The following is a 21,139-nucleotide window of genomic DNA, read 5'->3' as shown; positions in this document are numbered from 1 at the left end:
ATTGATACGATCAGTTTGGAGCAGTTGATGCCATTTCCTGAAGAGTATTAGCAACATTTTAACAACAATCCTTTAGTTTTAATGGAGCTTTACCTGCTGTCAAATTAACATACTTGTTGAGTACAGTTTCTTGACCATACTAAGTTGCTTTATGAACTCATTACCTTCTTTTGATAGATGTTTACGAAAGCTCGTAGACTATATGTTCCTTTTTGAAAACATGCTTTGTCAGGGAGGTAAACATAATCCACCTGAAGAAATAGAAGATAAAGACATTTACATTTTGTTTGGTCACCCATAGGACACGGGCATCGCATACTGGCCCAGCATTTATTACCTGTACCTAGCCGCCCTTGAGAAGGTGGTGGTGAGTTGGTTTATTGAAATACTGCAAGTCTTCAAAGTTCTATACCGAAACAAATGAGCTTCCTTGCCTTATAGTCATAGTTGAGAAATTGGTCAAGGCGTCCCCTACTCTGGTCGATCACAAACCTCCCTTCACTGGTCAAAATACATGTTGAGCGACCCACCATTCGATGTGCTGTAAGACTGATCTTATCTTCAACAAATAGGGCCTGATTTATTTGTTCACTATGCAAGTCTGATGGTGAAATAGGGCACAACAATGCCAGCCTATGGGATAATATCAGCCCTGATCAGACCATTTCTTGCTGTATGTCATATAAACTCAGGAATGAGCATTAGGCAATTATTTTTAGTCTTTTTGCCACCTAATCAGCACTCTCCTGTCCTATTTAAATGCTGTTTTATCTTTGTTTTGGTATTTCTTGCAAATTCTCCTGAAGAGTGGAAGAAGAAAAGCTTTGACAAAATGTGCATTTTTCTCAGCAACGCACAAATTCAATCCTTCCAAAAGACTAAAAATGTATCATTCCAAAAGGCAGATTAAGACACATAAATGGTTCTTTATTTCCCCTTAGCTCTGACATGATCGTTACAAGTTATCAGTGGTGAGATTTCTAAGGAAATGACTGAAGTGGTTAGAGTTTCCTGTTGGGTTCTAATTGGATACAGCTCAGAGTAAATAATCTGACCATGAGGGAAGAATCATTTCCCTTAGTTACTGTGTGATGTGGTACTGAGGAAAAATGTGATGATCTCTGTTGCTGGCAAGTTCTAAATAAAAGCTCCACATGCCAGAGATAGAAATCAAGCCATTTGAAGTAATAACAATTTCTTGCAAAGAGAGCTATGAGAACATAGGATCACAGCTTCTTGTAGAGAATGTGTAAATGTTAGCATACAATAGTTCAGCGGTTGAGGGAGCACACATATCATTTCTTAGAAATAACACGAGAGATACTGTTGGAGGAGGAGTGTCCTATATTTATCAAAATGAAAGGTGTCTACTTCATCCTCCTATCCCTGCATCAGTCTTCACTGTTAAAATGATGGAAAGGGAAGCTTATAATCAAGATGGTCTAGCAAATGTCAAATGGGGTTTCAAAAATATCTAAGTGGTCAAATTAAGTCAAATTACTTTGACTGTAACATTGTAAACCTGAATAATAACAATCAATTGTGTTCACCGCAGGACAAAAGAATTCACAGAAGCACGAGGAATGCGAAAAGGAGTTTCGAAGGTGATGGTGGTGGTAACTGATGGTGAATCACATGACAGCTACAATCTAGAAAACGTGATTGAAAACTGTGAAAAGGATAAAATTCGGAGGTTTGCGATTGCGGTAGGTACCTGATATACTCATACCGCATTTGCAGGCCAATTCCCCGATTGGCTCCTATGAGAAGCAACACTCACAGTGAACATGGTTTAGAAAATCAGAATCCACTGTTGCTTGATTTTCCATCCATCAGTGATGCTCTCTGTGAGCAATATGTCTGGATAAAGCATTAGGTTTATTTTTATTTGAGTTAACAGTTCAGTGTTTCTATTGCTTTTGGCATCTTCAACAACTGTTCCAATCATTCTTCTTCCCCTTTTATTTGAGTGGTTTAATTCACTGCCACTTCTTTTTCAGGTATGCCCTCATTGAAGAAATACTGCTCTTCTCTCCAACTGGATTTCCATTTTAATATTTTGGATCGTTCACCTTCATTGCTTTCTATTTTGCTTCTGATGTTTGATAACAGTGTTTGCCAACATGGATAGACAGTTGACCTGGGGAAATCACAGCATGTCAAGCAGCATCAGAGGAGGACGGGATGAAAGGTTTCAACCTGAAATGTTGATTCCCTCCTCTGTTGCTGCTTAAGCTGCTGTCCTTTTTTAAGCTCAACTCTCTATCCACTCTGACTCTCCAGCATCTGCAGTTCTCACTATCTCCAGTACACGGTTTCCAAAAACTCACTTTCCTCAACATGGACCTCAACCTGAGCTACAAATCTTCTCAAAACTCACTAAAAGTCACTTTCCCAGCTAGTTTCCTTCCTCAGTAACTATCTTTGCCTGAACCCACACGGATTCCAACTGATATATTCATCCCTCATGTTTCGAGAATGACAGCTATTACTGAGGCATATAATACTCCTTGGACAACTGTTTTGGCCACAGCCTGAGGTCCACTCTCAATGCCATGTGCTGCCACACATACATTCTCGACTATGCTGTTCATCAGAATCACTTCACACTATTTCAAAACTGCCCTACACCCCAGTCCAGTTCATTCTATATCTCACTCAATGCCTCAAACTTTCTCTTCCTTTCAGATGTGAGGGAACACAGCCACAAGAACTCACTGGCTCTGTCATTCCTAAAACATCCCTCTGACATCCCTCTGGATTCTTCCTCCCATCCCCTTTCCTCTGACTCATTTCTTCTTCCAACCCCACCCCTTGCTGTGTATTTATTATACCCTCTGCCCTTCCCCTCTCTGATGCAAATGATCTGTGCTCTGCAAAGGACTTAGTTTTATCCCTTTGCATCCTGATCTCAATGAATTTCGGGCATGACACGGCATTGAAGTTTTCATCCATCATCTTCGCTTTTGTGACCTCTTCTTTGGAGAGGAGTCCTCTCCCCATCACACAGACCCTTTCAGTCATTTTCAGTATGCCCCTTTACCTTGACTGCTCCCTCTGGTCTTTTACCTGCACTTGACCTCATCCTTGAAAACAGCCAACTTTACATCTCCTATCTGAATTTGTCTGCTCACCTCATTCACCTAACCTGTCTTCCTCTGAACTTGCTGCACTCCCAAATTTCATTGTTGAACCTGCCAATAAGGATGGTGCCATTGACGGCAGGTATGCTCACCTCCATCTTGCAGAGGCTGAGCGCCATCTCTCAGACATTTCCTTCTGATCCGAAAGAAGCTGGGTGCCAGCTATGCCTGTCTCTGTGTAGAGTGTGTGAAGTAACCCTTGTTCCAGTCCTACCTGGTCCCCCATCCATAACTCTTCCTCCAATTCACCTTTGATGGCTTTGCAATTGGTTCCTGCGCTCAGTTTTTTTCCATTTTCCACCCTGCTCTCACCTTCACCTGGTCCATCTCTGACTCTTCCCTTCCTTTCCTTTGCTTCACTGTTTCCATTTCTATGGATAGGCTGGCCACCAATATCCACTACAAACTCACCAACTCCAACTGCTACCTGGTCTACACTTTCTCACACTCTGCTTCCTATGAGGACTGCGAGCTGTTCTCCCAGTTTCTCCATCTCGGTTACCCCTTTTCTGATGATGCCACCTTCGATCAGGCTGCCTCCAACATGTCCTCCTTTATCCTCAACTGATCAATCACCTCAGTCATGTTTAGTCCATTTCCCAAACTTCTGCTTTCTCACCTTGGTCTCTCCCAGAACAACTGTCAGGTTTCCTTATCCTCATTTTCGATTCCACCATTCAAAGAATCACCATTCCCCATTTCTACCACCCATCCACAATATGTGACACCTGAGACATCTTTCCCTCCCCCCACTGTCAGTTTTCCGCGAGGTCTGGTCCTTCTGTGACACCCTCATCAGTTCTGAGGCTTCTTCATTGCCCCATGAACCTTCCCATGCAATTGCAGAAGATGTAACACCTCCCCATTCACATACTTCCTCCTCACTGTTCAAGGCCCTAAAATGTTTTCCAGGTGGAGCAATATTCTACTTATATTTCTTTCAAACTTGTTTACCATATTTGCTGCTCACAAAGCACTCCATAGTGCACAATGGTGAGGCAAATGCAATCTGGATGAGGATTTTGTGGAGCACCTCTCCTCTATAAGTGCTTTCCTCTTCAGTAAACCATCTTGCTTCCATGATAATGCTTCTGTTCTTCATCTGCCACAGTGTTCCAGTGAAGCTTAGCACAAGTTGGAGGAACAACACTTATTGCATTGGCCCTAGCCTCTGTTACTCAATACTGAGCTCCACAACCTCAGAGGATGTCATCTGTTCTCCATTTTAGTTATAACTGTCCTCTTCTGGCTGTATCTTAATTGTGTCTTCTTGACTTTGCTGTCAATACAGCAGACCCAATTTCCAATTTGCACACCTATCAATTACATGGTTACATTTCTATCTCTCCTTTACCAGTATTCACATTCCCTAAGTCATTGACCCTCGATGCCTTCACCATTAGTTCCACTCAGTCCTACTCCGTCTTTCTCAAGAGCAAAACAAACACTATTTTTCAAACTCTTTCGGTTCTGAAAAACAGTCATATCAAACTCAACATGTTAGCTCTGTTTCTTTATCCACAGATGTTGCCTGACCTGCTGAGTTTCTCCAATATTTACTGTGGTGATTTCAGATGTCTAGCATCCACAGTATTATATTTTAATGTTCTAGAGACATGGATTCAAATGAAGGGTGGTGAAATTTAAACTCAACTGAATCTGGAATTTAATGTTGGTGTAACGATAATTGTGTAGTGGTGATCCTTATGGTAAAATCCAGTTTGGTTTTCTTATGTATTTTAGAGAAGGGATTTAGCTATCCTTACCTGGTCTGGCTTACATGTGACTCTAAACCCAGAGCAGTTTCTTCCGAAATGACCAATCTGTTCAAGGGCAATTATGAATGGGCAACAAACATCAGGCTTGCAAATGGTGGCCACATGCTGTACAAGGATAAAGAAATCAAAATTTTGCAAAATTGATCCATTTAGAAGTTAAACACTGTGGCTCACTATTGTTGTCAATGAAAAAAATATGCCTTCCTTAAATTTTTTTATGTCACGTTTATTCTCTAATACTGTTTGATCTATTGCAAGGACCACATTCTCTGAGTTGGATATTACCCCCCCCCCCAATGAGATGTGTTTTCCGTGATGTTATTCAGGGAAAGTACAACATTCTTCTGAGGCCATATTCCCAGCCATACCCAAACTAGCCTCAATATGTAAGGAGGGGGAGGGGCAGGTGACTGTTCAGGTGCTCATGATGCTGCCCAACCCAAGGCATATTGTAACTCATAAATGGCTGATTATTGCTCATTTAAGGCCCTTAGTACACTTTGGTGATTATAATTCTCTTGTTGGTAGCAGATGGACAAGAGTGGGCAGGTTGTTTTATTTTACTGGCCTTTCATTTAATGGTGGGCAGGAGAGGTTTACCCATTTTCAGAACATACTGTCCACATTTGAGGAAATGATCTTGATACCCAGTATGTATCTATTAGTCTGGGTTTCAAAAACCTACCCCCCTGTATCCCTCCCTAGATTCCTAATACTTTCTTGTCCAAAACCTTGGACTTGCCTGAGTCTGGTCATCATGTCTTTTTTTCGGCAATTTTGTGCAATTCCAGCAGCACAAACTGCTCAGTCCTGGGGCTGTTAGACCTGTTGGCCAATCGGATTTCCTCCTTTTGAGGGCAGAGGTCAACTCACATCCCATTACGTCCACTGGCAGTATGGTTTGTTTAAGGAGGTATAAAGTCAATTAATTCTATTCTCAAAATAACAATTACTGTAGATTGTTCATTACCCTGAGATGAGAAGCTTTTTCACATGTGGTTTGCTAAAGAACATTGAACATCCCCATCCAGTTAAAATTGAATGGCAGATGACTTTGCAAATGGACCTTTCTCTCGTTAAAAACCTACTACAATTCTGAAGGGGAGGGGTGAACAGCCAGCTGTCATGGTGCAGATAGGCACCAATGATATAGGTAATAAATGGGATGCGGTCCTACAGGCAGAATTTAGGGAGTTAGGATCTAAGTTAAAAAGTAGGACCTCAGAGGTAGTAATCTCAGGATTAGGTGGAAGTGGGTACTGCAGATGCTGGAGATTAGAGTCAAGATTAGAGTAGTGCTGGAAAAGCACAGCAGGTCAGGCAGCATCGGAGGAGCAGGAAAATTGACATTTTGGGCATTCCTGATGAAGGGCTTTTGCCCAAAACGTCAATTTTCCTGCTCCTTGGATGCTGCCTGACCTGCCGTGCTTTTCCAGCACCACTCTAATCTCAGGATTGGTACCAGTGCCACGTGCTCAGACTAAAAATGAAAGAGTAGGCAGGATGAATGAGTGGCTTTAGAGACAGTGCAGGAGGAGGGGTTCAGATTTTTGGGACATTGGGACCGGTTCTGGGGGAGGTGGGGACTGTTGCAAATCAGATGGTCTACACCTGGACTGGCAAAGAACCAATGTCCTTGGGGGTGCTTTTGCTAATGCTGTTGGGGAGGGTTTCAACTAATGTGGCAGGGGCTGGGAACCTAGTGAGGAGGTTAGTGGACTGTAAGGAGGTAGTAACTAAAGCCAATAAGAAACTAGATAATGAAGTCAGCGTAAGGGGAAGAGTAGGCAGAGATCAGATGATGAATGCAAAGGGACAGGTGGTTTGTGGTGCATTTGTTTTAATGTGAAAAGTGTAGTAGGTAAGGCAGATGAACTAAGGGCTTGGATTAGTACCTGGGAGTATAATGTTATTGCTATTACTGAGACTTGGTTGAGGGAAGGGCAAGATTGGCAACTAAATATCCCAGGATATAGATGCTTCAGGCAGGATAGAAAAGGAGGTAAAAGGGATGGAGGAGTTGCAATACTGGTCAGAGAGGATATCACAGTTGTGCTGAAGGAGGGCACTATGAAAGACTTGAGCAGTGAGGCAATATGGGCAGAGCTCAGAAATAGGAAGGTTGCAGTAACAATGTTGGGGCTGTACTACAGGCCTCCCAACAGTGAGTGTGAGTTAGAGGTGCAAATGAGTAAACAGATTATGGAAAGATGTAGGAGCAACAGGGTAGTGGTGATAGGAGATTTTAATTTTCCCAACATTGACTGGAATTCACTTAGTGTTATAGGTCTAGATGGAACAGGATTTGCAAGGTGCATCCAGAAGGGTTTTCTAGAGCAATATGTAAATGGTCCAAGTCGGGAAGGGACCATACTGGACCTGTGATCACAATTCCGTAAGCTTTAGAATACTCATGGACAAAGACGAGAGTGATCCTAAAGGAAGAGTGCTAAATTGGTTCAGACAACTATACCAAAATTTGGCAGGGGAATGTAAATTGGGAGTAGCTGTTTGAGAGTAAATCCACGTTTGATATGTGGGAGGTTTTTAAAGGGAGGTTAATTAGAACGCAGGAGAGACTGTTGTCCCTGTGAAAATGAGGGATAGAAATGGCAAGGTTAGGGAACCGTGGATGACAGGTGAAATTGTGAGACTAGCTAAGAGGAAAAAGCGAGCACACATAAGGTCTAGGCAACTGAAAACAGACAAAGCTGTGGACGACTATCGGGAATGTAGGACCAATCTGAAATGAGGGATTAGGAGGGCTAAAAGGGGTCATGAAATGTCTTTAACAAACAGGGTTAAGGAAAATCCCAAAGCCTTTTATTCGCATATAAGGAACAAGAGGGTAACTAGAGAAAGGGTTGGCCCACTCAAGGACAAAGGAGAGAAGTTATGCGTGGAGTCAGAGAAAATGGGTGAGATTCTTAATGCGTATGTTGCATTAGTATTCACTGAGGAGAGAGACATGGTGGATGTTGAAGTTAGGGATAGATGTTTGATTACTCTAGGTCAAGTCGGCATAAGGAGGGAGCAAGTGTTGAGTATTTTAAAAGGTATTAAAGTGGACAAGTCCCCACTGAGAGAAGTGAGAGAGAAAATAGTTGGGGCCTTAACAGATAGCCATTCCTGAAGAAGGGCTTATGCCCGAAACATTGATTCTCCTGTTCCCGGGATGCTGCCTGACCTGCTGCGCTTTTCCAGCAACACATTTTCAGCCTTAACAGATACCTTTGCAGCATCCTTGAACACAGGTGAGGTCCCGGAGGACTGGAGAATTGTTAATGTCATCCCCTTGTTTAAGAAGGGTAGCAGGGATAATCCAGGTAATTATAGACCAGTGAGCCTGATGTCAGTGTTAGAGAAGCTGCTGGAGAAGATATTGTGGGATAGGATCTATTCCCATTTGGAACAAAATGGGCCTATCAGTGGCAGTCACTATGGTTTTGTGCAGGGAAGGCCATGTCTTACCAACTTAATACAATTCTTTGAGGAAGTGACAAAGTTGCTTGGTGAGGGAAGGGCTGCAGGTGTTATATACATGAACTTCATTAAGGTGTTTGATAAGGTTCCCCATGGTAGGCTGATGGAGAAAGTGAAATCGCATTGGTGGAGTAGCAGATAGTGAAGGGGACAGTCAGAGACTGCAGCAGAATATTGATAGGTTGGAGAGTTGCGCAGTGAAATCTGGGCAAGATGGAGTTCAATCCGGACAAATGCGAGGTGATGCATTTTGGGAGATCCAATTAATTAGTGAGCTATATGGTAAATGGAAAAGCCCTGGGGAAAATTGATGTACAGAGAGATCTGGGTGTTCAGGTCCATTGTACCCTGGACATGCTTTCCTTCAACAGACGGGGTATTGAGTACAAGAGTTGGCAGATGATGTTACTGTTCAGCCACATTTGGAATACTGCATACCGTTCTGGTCACCACTTTACCAAAAGGATGCCGATGCTTTGGAGAGGGTGTAAAGGAGGTTCACCAGGATGTTGCCTGGTATAGAGGGCACTAGCTATGAAGAGCGATTGAGTAGATTAAGATTATTTTCATTAGAAAGATAGAGATTGATGGGGGATCTGACTGAGGTCTACAAAATCATGCGAGGTATAGACAGGGTGGATAGCAAGAAGCTTTTTTTCCAGAGTGGGGGGGTCTCAATTACTGGGGGGTCACGAGTTCAAGGTGAGAAGGAAAAGGTTTAAGGGAAATATACGTGAAAGTTCTTTACATAGAGGGTGGTGGGTGCCTGAAACGTGTGGCCAGTGGAGGTAGTAGAGGCAGGCATGATAGCATCATTTAAGATATATCTAGACAGATACATGAATGGGCAGGGAGCAGAGGGATACAGACCCTTGGAAAATAAGCAACAGGTTTAGATAGAGGATCTGGATCGGTGCAGGCTTGGAGGACTGAAGGGCTTGTTCCTGTGCTGTAATTTTCTTTATACTTTGTTCTAATTCATGGAAATCACCACATGGTAGCATTTTTAATTGTTGATAGTTTCCATCAGTAGAAACCAAATCCTGGAGAGGTCAGATTGCCATACACTTCATCATGTTACAGGAAACATTTGTTATTTTTGTGGGTTAGTTTAAGCAGCCCACAGCCCAAACAAATTAAAAATGTACACTTCAACACGCTGATGGAAAATGATGAACTCCAAGAGATGTTTGGTGCAGAGATGGACAATGTTTTAAGTGATAAAGCAGCAAAGGCATATTATTCCTGGACTATTAATCCAAGAAACTCAGCTAATTTGACCCATATTCAAATCCAGCCATGGCAGATGGCAGAATTTCAATTCAAAAACGAAATTTGGAATTAAGAATCTACTAATGACCATGAAACCATTGTTATTGTCAGGAAATACCCGTCTGATTCACTAATGTCTTTCACAGAAGGGAAAACCATCCCCACCTGGTCTAGCCTACATGTGACTCCAGGCTCATAGCAATGTGGTTGACTCTTAACTGCTCTTTGAAATGGCTGAGCAAGCTAATCAGTTCAACAGCAGCTCGGAGCAGGCAATAAATGCTGGCCAGCCAACGGTGTCCTTGTCCTGCAAGTGCATGAAGAAATGTGAGGAAGAAGTCCCAGTTTGGTGTTGGACATTGAATGTTTGACAATATTCAGTTTGGAAAATTGCTAAAATCCTTTTTTAGACTTCATCTCCTTTCTATTGAATGACAACATTGCTTGTCATGCATTTCAATTTCTGTCTCATCTCCCTTACCCAGTGTCTAATGAAAAGTAAAGATATTCAATAAATATTTCTTGGGCTTATCTTAGAATTCCATAATAACCAGGCCAACAGACTTATCAGTGAGATTGAAAGACTACGTATTAAATTTAACTCTGTACTCTTCAAAAATGCATATGTAAATCTGAAATTCTGATAATTATCTAATTACACCATACAAATGTTGGGCTGTCATTTCAGTAACTACCTTGCATTCTGTAAATTTTAACCAATTTCTACATTCTACTTTAGGTGCTTGGCAGCTACAACAGAGGAAATCAAAGTGCTGACAGATTTCTAAAAGAAATAGAGTTTATCGCAAGTTCACCTAAAGATAAACATTTTTTCAATGTATCAGATGAAAAAGCACTGGTGACAATAGCAGAAGCCCTTGGAGAACAAATCTTTGCTTTGGAAGGTAGGCCATGCTATTTTTTCCCTATTTATCATTCCAGTTTTAAATCATGTTTTGTAAGATAAATCAACAACTTCAGGTGTTGTTGAACAAAGCAAAGGTTAATATAGTCTTCAAATTGTATGGGAGCAACAATGATTTAACTCAAAGAACAATCCTACATCAGCCCTCAATCAAATCACATTTTCTGATTATTCAGATTGCTGTTAGAAATACAAAGGAACTCAACATATGGTTGTCAAGCCCTCAGGATTGGCTTATAGTTTCTGGGAACTTATGGTTAACCTTCAAAACACTCTGAAAGCAATGCAAGAGGAAAATAAATAAATGCTAAATTAATATAATATATTTATCAGTATATAAAGGACATACATTTGTAAAAAAAGAGCTACAGCTGTTCAGAGCAGGGTTACAGGGATAGGGTAGGGAGATGGGTCTTGATGGGATGCTCTTCGGAGGGTCAGTGTGGACTTTTGGCTGAAGGCTTGCTTTCACACAACAGGGATTCTATGATTCTATTGTCACTCATTGATCTGGATTTTGCAGTGAGTAATAAAGTGGCAAAATCCACTGATCTGCGGAAAGGTGCCACAAGATCAAGTGAGTTCTGTGGCATGGAGCCACATTTCCTGATTTAGATTTATTTCTGGCACTGCCTACAGTGGATTTTCAGGATCCAACAATATGGATACCATGGAGCAGGCTAAGCAGTCAATCATATTGAGGAGTTCTCACAGATAGCAAGCCTGGGAGCAACAGCAGGGTTTTGCGCAATTTTTAGTTTTGTGCCAGATGTAAGTGATGGTGGGAAGGAAAATCACATCATGGAGTCACTTCAGGATTGTCAAAAAGAGTCAAAAGCAGAAGAACTGTGTGTGAGAATGCCTTTGCATGAGGGATTATCCCTCAGCCTCATGGGAACTTGTAAGTAACCTGAACAGGTTTGTTTATTTTGCTGAGCTAAGGTTTACACTTATTTAACAGCAAAAGAGCTAAAATAAACCATAAAAACAATGGATCACCATAAAAAGACCAATTGAGAGTCAGATATACTTATTAACTGAATTCATGTCTCACTATGACAGAGCCTCAACAATCAGTAGCTATAAAAACAAAGAACTATGGATGCTGGAAATCTGAAACAGAAATCCCCCCAGAATGTCTGCAGAAGGATCACTGGACCCAAAATGTTAATCCTGCTTTCTCTTCACAGATGCTGCCCCACCTGCTGAGTTTCTCCAGCTATTTCTGTTTGTGCTGCAGAATCCACAGACTATTTTGTGAGCAGACGCAGAGTAAAGAGCTTATTATGGGATTTTCAGATGGGTAGTCAACAAACAGAATTATCGAGTTAACGGTCAATTTCAGCCCATGGAAAATCTGAATTATCTGTTCGACAAACAGCAGACTTATACCATCACAGCATTGCTGAAGGATCACATACATTGCAAAGCAATCCTCGTGGGTTGATGAAACTTAAAGGTCTTGAGTACAAACTTGACAGTTGACACAATCTCTAAAACACTCAAACATAACAAGACATATGGAAGGTGTTATCTTCTCCAGGCATGGAGGAAGTGCCTGGCTTTTAATCAATTTGGCAAGGCAAATAGCAGAAAAGGCTTTTGATCAAGTCAGTGCATCAGAGCAACAGTGATGCAGCTGAAAAGAATTGTGTACTGACCTAAACAGACCGGGCACAAGAAGTATTTTCAGAGTTACAAAGAGATCATCAGTATGCTGTCAGAGGCACAAACATGAAGTGATCAATAAACCAGAACATTACAATGTAGGCAACTAGACAAAGAGTGATCACATGTTTCACACTGTTAGCATCATAGAAACATCGATATCATCACATTTGTAAAAATTCAAATTATTTGTCGTCAGACAACTAATGACTAATGAAAGTCTAGGAAGAGAAAAATGGAAGTTCAAGATAAATCTAACTTTGAAAACACTATCTCAGCAACTGACAAAGTTGAATGAAGAGCTAAATGAGAAACAAAGGAAACAGGATGAACTACAAGCTCTGTGTCATCAATCCGATGAATAGATTGCTGATTCACAGAAGATCTAGAGAAACTCACAGCTTTTCCAAATCAAGCTCATCCTGATGTGGAGGAGCCGGTGTTGAACTGGGATGTACAAAGTTAAAGATCACACAACACCAGGTTATAGTCCAACAGGTTTATTTGGAAGTACTAGCTTTCGGAGCACTGCTCCTTCATTAGGTGGTTGTGGAGTGTCAGATTGTAAAACACAGAATTTATAGCAAAAGTTTACAGTATGATGAAACTGAAATTATATATTGAAAAAGACTTGGATTGTTTGTTAAGTCTCTCATCTTTTAGAAGAAAACATGTTGGTTTCAGTTCTTTCATATGTAAGTCGCAGAACTTTTTTAAAGTTACATTCTCAAGTGAACTTTAACAATTGGTGTCATGTCAGCCCAGATAATGCACTGAAGGCGTGAGCTACCCTGTGTGAGACTCTCTGTGCCACAATGGTCAGACTGATTCTAATCTAAAAAAGGGATTTACAGAATCTTACATGGATTCATGCTTATCCTGAATAGCTGTGGAAAGATTGATTTGTGCTCACAGCAATTGTGGAGAAAATAAAATATTGAAAAACAAGTGGTGATGCACAGCACATTAAATAAGAACCTGCAGTCACTCATGAGACAGTCCTCTCAGAAATGCACATTAGCAATGATGCTGCAGTGAAAGAGCTCAGGCAGGACGCAGAGTAAACCAACAACACTAAAGCAGGAAGTTGAAGAGGTCCAGGCTGCAATGAAGGCAAAAAGAAAACCACATTTGGAAAGGCCAGACAGCCATTACCACAGATAATGAAGGCGAAATGTTTGAAGTTTTGAAAATTTCAGGATACAAACCAGAAGTTACAAAATGAACTTGAAGCTTTGAAGAAACAAAATAGTAGTAGCTAAGAAAAGTCGAATGACTCAAACAGCTTGAGAATTGAGATTAGTCAAAAGCTAATCTAGTGCAAAAGTTGGCAGTGTTCTGTCAGGATAAGCAAATTCTGGAACTGCAACTACAGTCCATGAGAGAAAATAAAACAATGCAAATAGAAATGGCAGAAGTATCTCTCGATTGGAAATTGTTCTGAACCCAGCTGTTGATGTTATTAGAGAGGTCACACACCAGAATTAAACCTGGTTTGCAAGATCATATGTTTAATTTTTACAGTTGGGTAATATGATGTTTAATCATTGAAACAGATTCATACAAGGGGCTTATGACACAAAAGAATGAAAAAAAGGGAGAGTTTTATGACAGTTAGATAGATCTTAGCACAAATATCAAAGCAAAGTTTCAATCTGTTTCCTACTATCCACTATAGACATTCAGTCCCAAAGGAATATCACTCCTATCTCAATGTTCTAAACCTCAACTGACCTTCTCCATTTTGTTTCCTTGAACTGTGGAGACAATTTTATGATTCCTTTCTGACTTTGCCAACATGAAACTCTCACATTTATGATGGCCTCAGTTTCTTAGTTCTAACAATTTGAAGATTTTTATCTGAACTCTCATGGCATGAAAGCTTCAATCAAAACACATCAGCCAAGGTGACTGGTTCCCTGAACTGATAGATCTCTTTGGTGCCTTCTGAACTGAACACTTGAGTTTTTCTCAAGTAAAAACCTGAATCTAGGTGTTTACTTTTCCTGCTATAAACACAATAGTAAAAATATTTAATCTATTAACAATACAGTGGTTCTCCAAGGCACTGAAAATGCAACTACGTGTTTTCGTGAAACTGATGGATTCAGGTCACTGTTCAAAATTGACTTTCTGACCTTTTAAAACAAAACCATCATGGAATTCATCCATATCCCTCTGCTTCTATTTTGAAATCCGGCTCAAAAATATAGCATGTATAATTTAAAAATTAACAGCGCCTCATATGATCTAGGATTTTCAGTAAATTATCTATGCAGTGTAAAGATTCATTAGCTCACTTGCTTTTGTAAATAGTTAAACTTTCTTTTGGAAAGGTAGTGAAGGCTGTATGTGTGCCTTGCTTTGAAGGAGGCTAATCTTTAATAACCCCATGTGCAGCATGTGTGTTATGTTACAACTCTGTCTTGTGATTAGTCTGCTTTGGGTTTGTAAACTGCACTCACAGAGATGAGTTGGTTGCTGTAATAGCTATTTCATAATATGTAATCTGTTTTACTGATTTAAATAAATAAACTTTATAGAGTTAATCAATTCCCCAGGACTCCTGGTGATTAGATCACAACAGTGGTGGCTAGATCATTAACTGCAAGGTCTGGTTCCATGAGTATGATGATGCCAGGCTGTTGCATAAGACCCAGATGTTTAAAAGATGACTTTAACCACAATTGACAATGGTTTAGACTAGCTTTTTAATTCCATATTTTTAAAATATATTCACATTTCACCATGTGCTGTGATGGGACGTGATCCCATGTTCCCAAAGTATCAGCCTGTGTCTGTGGATTACAGTGACAATACCACTTGGTCACAACTTCTCAATTATTTCTTAAACAGAAGTGGCTGGATAAACTCAGCAGATATGGCAGCATCTATGGAAAGAAATCTGAAAAAGGGTCACTGAAACTGAAATATTAACTCTGCTTTCTCTCTACAGATGCTGCCAAACCTACTGGGTTTTTCCAGCAACTTATGTTTTTTGTTTTGTTTCTGATTTCCATCATCCTCGGTTTTTTGGGTTTGTTTAATCAATTATTTATTACCTTTATTTATTACATCCCAGTAATGGTTTCTCTTTAAGGGTTGGAACAATACAACTGACAAACAAAGAACCATCTATAGCAACCTGACTCGACCATGGAAGTGACTTCAATCTATACCTATTTACACCACTTTCGTACAGGGAGTCATGATTTGGAGATGCTGGTGTTGGACTGGGGTGTACAAAGTTTAAAGATCACACAACACCAGGTTATAATCCAACAGGTTTAATTGGAAGCACTAGCTTTCAGAGCACTGCTCCTTCACAGATGGTTATGATGACCTGATGACAACCATCTGATGAAGCAGCAGTGCTCTGAAAGCTAGTGCTTCCAATTAAACCTGTTGGACTATAACCTGGTGTTGTGTGATTTTTAACTTCATACAGGGAGTGTCTGCAATGATGTTGGAGTTACAGGCTGAGTTAAACTCAACTTCACTTTTGAGGCCAATTGGCCAAATGTTCTATAAGCAACTTCATGGGATCGACTAGTAAAATAAAGTCAGAAAGATAACTTGTTTTAATAAGTTGTAGAATTACAACATGCCATTCCTTTCGTATACACTTATGCTTAGGCTTCTGTGAAATAAATGATTTTACTAATGATCACTCTTAATTTATTAGCAACTAGTGACCAGCAAGCTGCCTCTTTTGAGATGGAAATGTCACAAGCTGGGTTCAGTTCACACCATACAGAGGTAAGAGTGTCTTCCTTGACTTAAGCTCATATGTCAATCTATATTTTGAATTAGCACACTGCTACAATCAGGATTCCTGTTCGTTTTTCCAACAGATCTATTACTGAACTGAGCAATAAGAACAGGACTAACCTTTACTATGTTGCTGAGGTTTTTCAGACATGTAAAAATTGGGAATGTTTGTTGTCTGTCATATGCTTTTGCATGTATGTAAAAATATGATTGAATACAAATGTAGACTCCTTACTGGTTGAAATGAGTTGATAATGAAGAACAAGAAAAGTAAGCAACTAATTGCAGAATAATTAACTACTTTTGGTTTGCCATCGCTGAAGAAGACACAAAGGTATTCCCAGAAATGTGAGGGAAGCAAGGGTCTTTTGGAAAGAAGGAAATTATGTGTAAGATATTGTGCTGGAAAAATTCAAGTTGGTAAATATCCAGCTGTAAAGATTACTGGTTAGGCCACTTTTGGAATATTGTGTGCTATTCTGGTCTCCCTCCTATAGGAAGGATGTTGTGAAACTTGAAAGGGTTCAGAAAAGATTTACAAGGAGGTTGCCAGCATTGGAAGGTTTAAGCTATAAAGAGAGGCCGAATAGGCTGGGGCTGTTTTCCCTGGAGCATCTGAGGCTGGGGGTGACCTTAGAAGTTTATAATGTTGTGAGGGGCATGGAGAGGGTAAATAGACAAGGTTTGTTTCCTCCAGGTTGGGGTGTTATAGCACTAGAGGACATAGGTTTAGGTGGGAAGGGAAAGATTTAAAAGAGTCCTAAGGGGCAACATTTTCATGCAGAGGTAGTGTGTGTATGGAATGAGCTGCCAGAGGAAGTGGTGCAGGCTGGTATATTTACAACATTGTTGGGATGGGTATATGAATAGGAAGGATTAGAGGGATATGGGTCAAGTGCTGGCAAATGGGTCTAGATTAATTTAAGATATCTGGTCAGCGTGGGCAAGTTGGACTGAAGGATCTGTTTTCATGCGGAAATCTCTGTGACTCGATGATTCTGACCTGGTAATCTAAATCCCAGCATACTAAAGGTGATGATCATGGAAATAATGGATGTGTCATTATCCAATACTCAGCAGATCCTGAAACAGTCCCAGCAAATTGGAGGGTGATAAATGTAAAACTATTGTTTAAAATGAAGCTGGGTGAAAACTGGGATTTACACACCAGTTAGCCTAGCAGTTGTAGTGGAGCCCATTGAAAAGGATTTGATAGTAGGACACTTGGAAAATACTATTAGGACTACACAAATTCATTGTGGATTTATGAAAGGAAACCATGTCTGACAAATCTACAGAAGTTTTTTGAGGATATAGCTAATCAAATATATGAAACAGAACCAGTGAGTGCCGTATAAGAAAGCTTTTGATAAGAGTTCCACATGGTAAGTTATTATGTTGAGTGGATGGGCTATTAGAAATATAATAGCATGGACTCTGAATTGGTTAGCTGATAGAAAACAGAGAATAGGAATAAGTGGTAGTTTTCAGAGTGAAAAGCAAACCAGATAGGGTACTGTAAGGATCAGTGCTTCAGCTCCCAGTATTCACAGTACATGTCAATGATTCAGTTGAGAGAATCAAGTGCAAGTTTGCTGATTTCAAAACATGAGGTGGGAGTGTGATTGATAAGGAAGACATCAAGAGGCTTCATAATAATTCAGACAAGTTGACTGAGTGGATAAAGCATGGTAAGTGTAGCATAAAATGGATAAATGTGAAGTTATCCTGTTCGGTAAGAAAAAGCAAATGTCTCTGTGTTATTTGGAAATGTTGAAATTCAAAGAGATCTCTTTCCATTACACAATGGAAGCAAGCATGGAGCAGAGCACGTAGAAAGGAAAATGGTATATGGCAAATGGCAAATCACTGAGTATGAAAGGTTATGGGGAGAAGGGAGGAAAATGGGGGTGAGGAGCATATCAGCGAATGGTAGTGTAGATTTGATGGGCCAAATGGCCTAATTTCTCCTATATCTTATGAATTTCTGGCTGTAAAAGCTGCTCTTTTTTTGAGGTACTTTAGGTACTTGAGGTGATTTCCTCGAATTCCAGGAGCAGCAATTACTGTATTATATGCTGTTGCATTGTTTTGGAACTTTGGGAAAAAAAAGTCAAAACAACAGCAGTTTTAAAAGGGAGAAGAACAGACAAAGGAAGCACATGGTGAGGACAGTGCAGGAGAGAGAGAGAGAGAGAACCTGCACAGTTACTGCCTTTGCTGTTTTTGAATTCAAATATCACTGGACATCGGAGTGCATCTGGGAAAATTAACAAACAGTGAATTTCACAATTAATCTTGGAGGAACTGTTGGGCGAAGTTCACAACAGAATCAGATAAGTTAATCATTGTTTTAAGTCTGTCCAAGAGAAAGGCTTCAGTGGTGAGTACAGTAGGTTCTTTCTTGATTATATGTTTTTGGAGATAAGTCTCTAAACTTAAAATATAAGCCATAACTATTAATTTAACCTGGGGCAGTGTTTGTAGAGGAATAAGACGGTGTTATTTTCTGGGTCTGTAGATCGTGAAGGAGCAAAAATGGCCTTTGTAGTGATATGTACTTCTTGTCAGATGTGGGAGCTTAAAGAGAGTTTAAGGGTTACTGCGGATTATATCTGCCATAAATGCTGTTGGATGCGAATCTTATCAGATCGAATGGATCGGTTGGAGAGACAGTAAGAAGCGATGAGGAATTTGCAACAGCAACACTATGTGATGGATGGCAGTTATAGGAAAGGGGGAAAGTTCAGATACAGTCACATAGATGGGTTAACTCCAGCAAGGGTAAGAGAGGTAGGCACCTAGGGCAGGAGTCTTTTGTGGATATACACATTTCAAACAGGTATGCTGTTTTGGAAAATGTAGGAGGTGATGGATTCTCAGGGGAACGTAGCACGAACAGTCAAGTTGCTGGTATTGAGACTGGCTCTAATGCAACAAGGGGTACTTCAGCTTCCAAGAGATCAATTGTGTTAGGGGATTCTGTAGTCAGAGGTACAGACAGACGTTTCTGTGGCCAGAAGAGAAAAAGTAGAATAGTATGTTGTTTCCCTGGTGCCAGGATCAAGGATGTCTGAAGGGAGATTACAGAGAGTTAGGCAGAAATTTAAAAAGGAGGTCCTCAAGGGTAGTAATATTTGGATTACTCCCAGTGCTATGAGCTATTGAGGGCAGGAATAGGGGGAAAGAGCAGATGAATGCATGACTGAGGAGCTGGTATATGGGAGAAGGATTCACATTTTTGGATCATTGGAATCTCTTTTGGGGTAGAAGTGACCTGTACAAGAAGGACGGATTGTACCTAAATTGGAAGGGGACTAATATACTGGCAGGGAGATTTGCTAGAACTGCTTGGGAGGATTTAAACTAGTAAGGTCGGGGGTGGGACCCAGGGAGATAGTGAGGAAAGAGATCGATCTGAGACGGGTATAGTTGAGAACAGAAGAGAGTTAAACAGTCAGGGTAGGCAGGGACATGGTAGGACTAATAAATTAAACTGCATTTATTTCAATGCAAGGGGCCTAACAGAGAAGGCAGATGAACTCAGGACATGGTTAGGAACATGGGATTGGATACCATAGCAATTACAGAAACATGGCTCAGGGATGGGCAGGACTGGCAGCTTAATATTCCAGGATACAAATGCTGCAGGAAGGATAGAAAGGGAGGCAAGAGAGGAGGGGGAGTGGCATTTTTGATAAGGGATAGCATTACAGCTGTGCTGAGGGAGGGTATTCCGGGAAGTACATCCAGGGAAGTTATTTGGGTGGAACTGAGAAATAAGAAAGGGATAATCACCTTATTGGGATTGTATTATAGACCCCCTAATAGTCAGAGGGAAATTGAGAAACAAACTTGTAAGGAGATCTCAGGTATCTGTAAGAATAATAGGGTAGTTTATGTTAGGGGATTTTAACTTTCCAAACATCGAATGGGACTGCCATAGTGTTAAAGGTTTAGATGGAGAGGAATTTGTTAAGTGCATGCAAGACAATTTTCTGATTCAGTATGTGGATGTACATACTAGAGAAGGTGCAAAACTTGACCTACTCTTGGGAAATAAGGCAGGGCAGGTGACTGAGGTGTCAGTGGGGAAGCACTTTGGGGCCAGCGACCATAATTCTATTTGTTTTAAAATAGTGATGGAAAAGGATAGACCAGATCTAAAAGTTGAAGTTCTAAATTGGAGAAAGGCCAATTTTGACGGTATTAGGCAAGAACTTTCGCAACCTGATTGGAGGCAGATGTTTGCAGGTAAAGTGACGGCTGAAAAATGGGAAGCCTTCAGAAATGAGATAACAAGAATCCAGAGAAAGTATATTCCTGTCAGGGGCTAATGCCCGAAACATCGATTCTCCTGTTCCCTAGATGCTGCCTGACCTGCTGCGCTTCTCCAGCTACACATTTCCATCTCTGAAAGGAAAGGCTGGCAGGTATAGGGAATGCTGGATGACGAAAGAAATTGAGGGCTTGGTTAAGAAAAAGAAGGAAGCATATGTCAGGTATAGACAGGATAGATCGAGTGAATCCTTAGAAGAGTATAAAGAAAGTAGGAGTATACTTAAGAGGGAAATCAGGAAGGCAAAACGGGGACATGAGATAGCTTTGGCAAATAGAATTAAGGAGAATCCAAGGGGTTTTTACAAATATATTAAGGACCAAAGGATAACTCGGGAGAGAATAGGGCCCCTCAAAGATCAGCAAGGCGGCCTTTGTGTGGAGCCACAGAAAATGGGGGAGATACTAAATGAATATTTGCATCAGTATTTACTGTGGAAAAGGATATGGGAGATATAGACTGTAGGGAAATAGATGGTGACATCTCCAGGTTACAGAGGAGGAAGTACTGGATGTCTTGAAACTGGTAAAAGTGGATAAATCACAGGACCTGATCAGGTGTACCCGAGAGCTCTGTAGGAAGGCAGAGAAGTGATTGCTGGACCCCTTGCTGAGATATTTGTATCATCAATAGTCACAGGTGAGGTGCCGCAAGACTGGAGGTTGGCTAACATGGTGCCACTGTTTAAAAAGGGTGGTAAAGGCAAGCCAGGGAACTATAGACCAGTGGAACCTGACCTCGGTGGTGGGCAAGTTGTTGG

General features: G+C 40.7%; 1 protein-coding gene across 3 annotated transcripts in view; it reads left to right on the top strand.

Moving 5' to 3' along the window:
* The window catches only part of itga1 (integrin, alpha 1), a 235,270-nt gene that overhangs the window by 102,498 nt on the left and 111,633 nt on the right, over positions 1-21,139 (top strand). For all 3 annotated transcript variants that reach the window (XM_043688299.2, XM_087989320.1, XM_087989321.1), the window contains exons 8-10: positions 1,556-1,706; positions 10,416-10,581; positions 15,955-16,028. In XM_043688299.2, coding sequence (XP_043544234.2) covers positions 1,556-1,706; positions 10,416-10,581; positions 15,955-16,028 — 391 coding nt within the window. The remainder of the gene's footprint in view (positions 1-1,555; positions 1,707-10,415; positions 10,582-15,954; positions 16,029-21,139) is intronic.

This window comes from Chiloscyllium plagiosum, unplaced genomic scaffold (assembly GCF_037043375.1).
Source record: "Chiloscyllium plagiosum isolate Xiang-an unplaced genomic scaffold, Cpla_swu_hap1 HiC_scaffold_1, whole genome shotgun sequence".
Classification (NCBI taxonomy): Eukaryota; Metazoa; Chordata; class Chondrichthyes; order Orectolobiformes; family Hemiscylliidae; genus Chiloscyllium; species Chiloscyllium plagiosum.
Note: the sequence above shows the minus strand (reverse complement) of the source record. Positions and strands in the feature narration are given on the sequence as shown.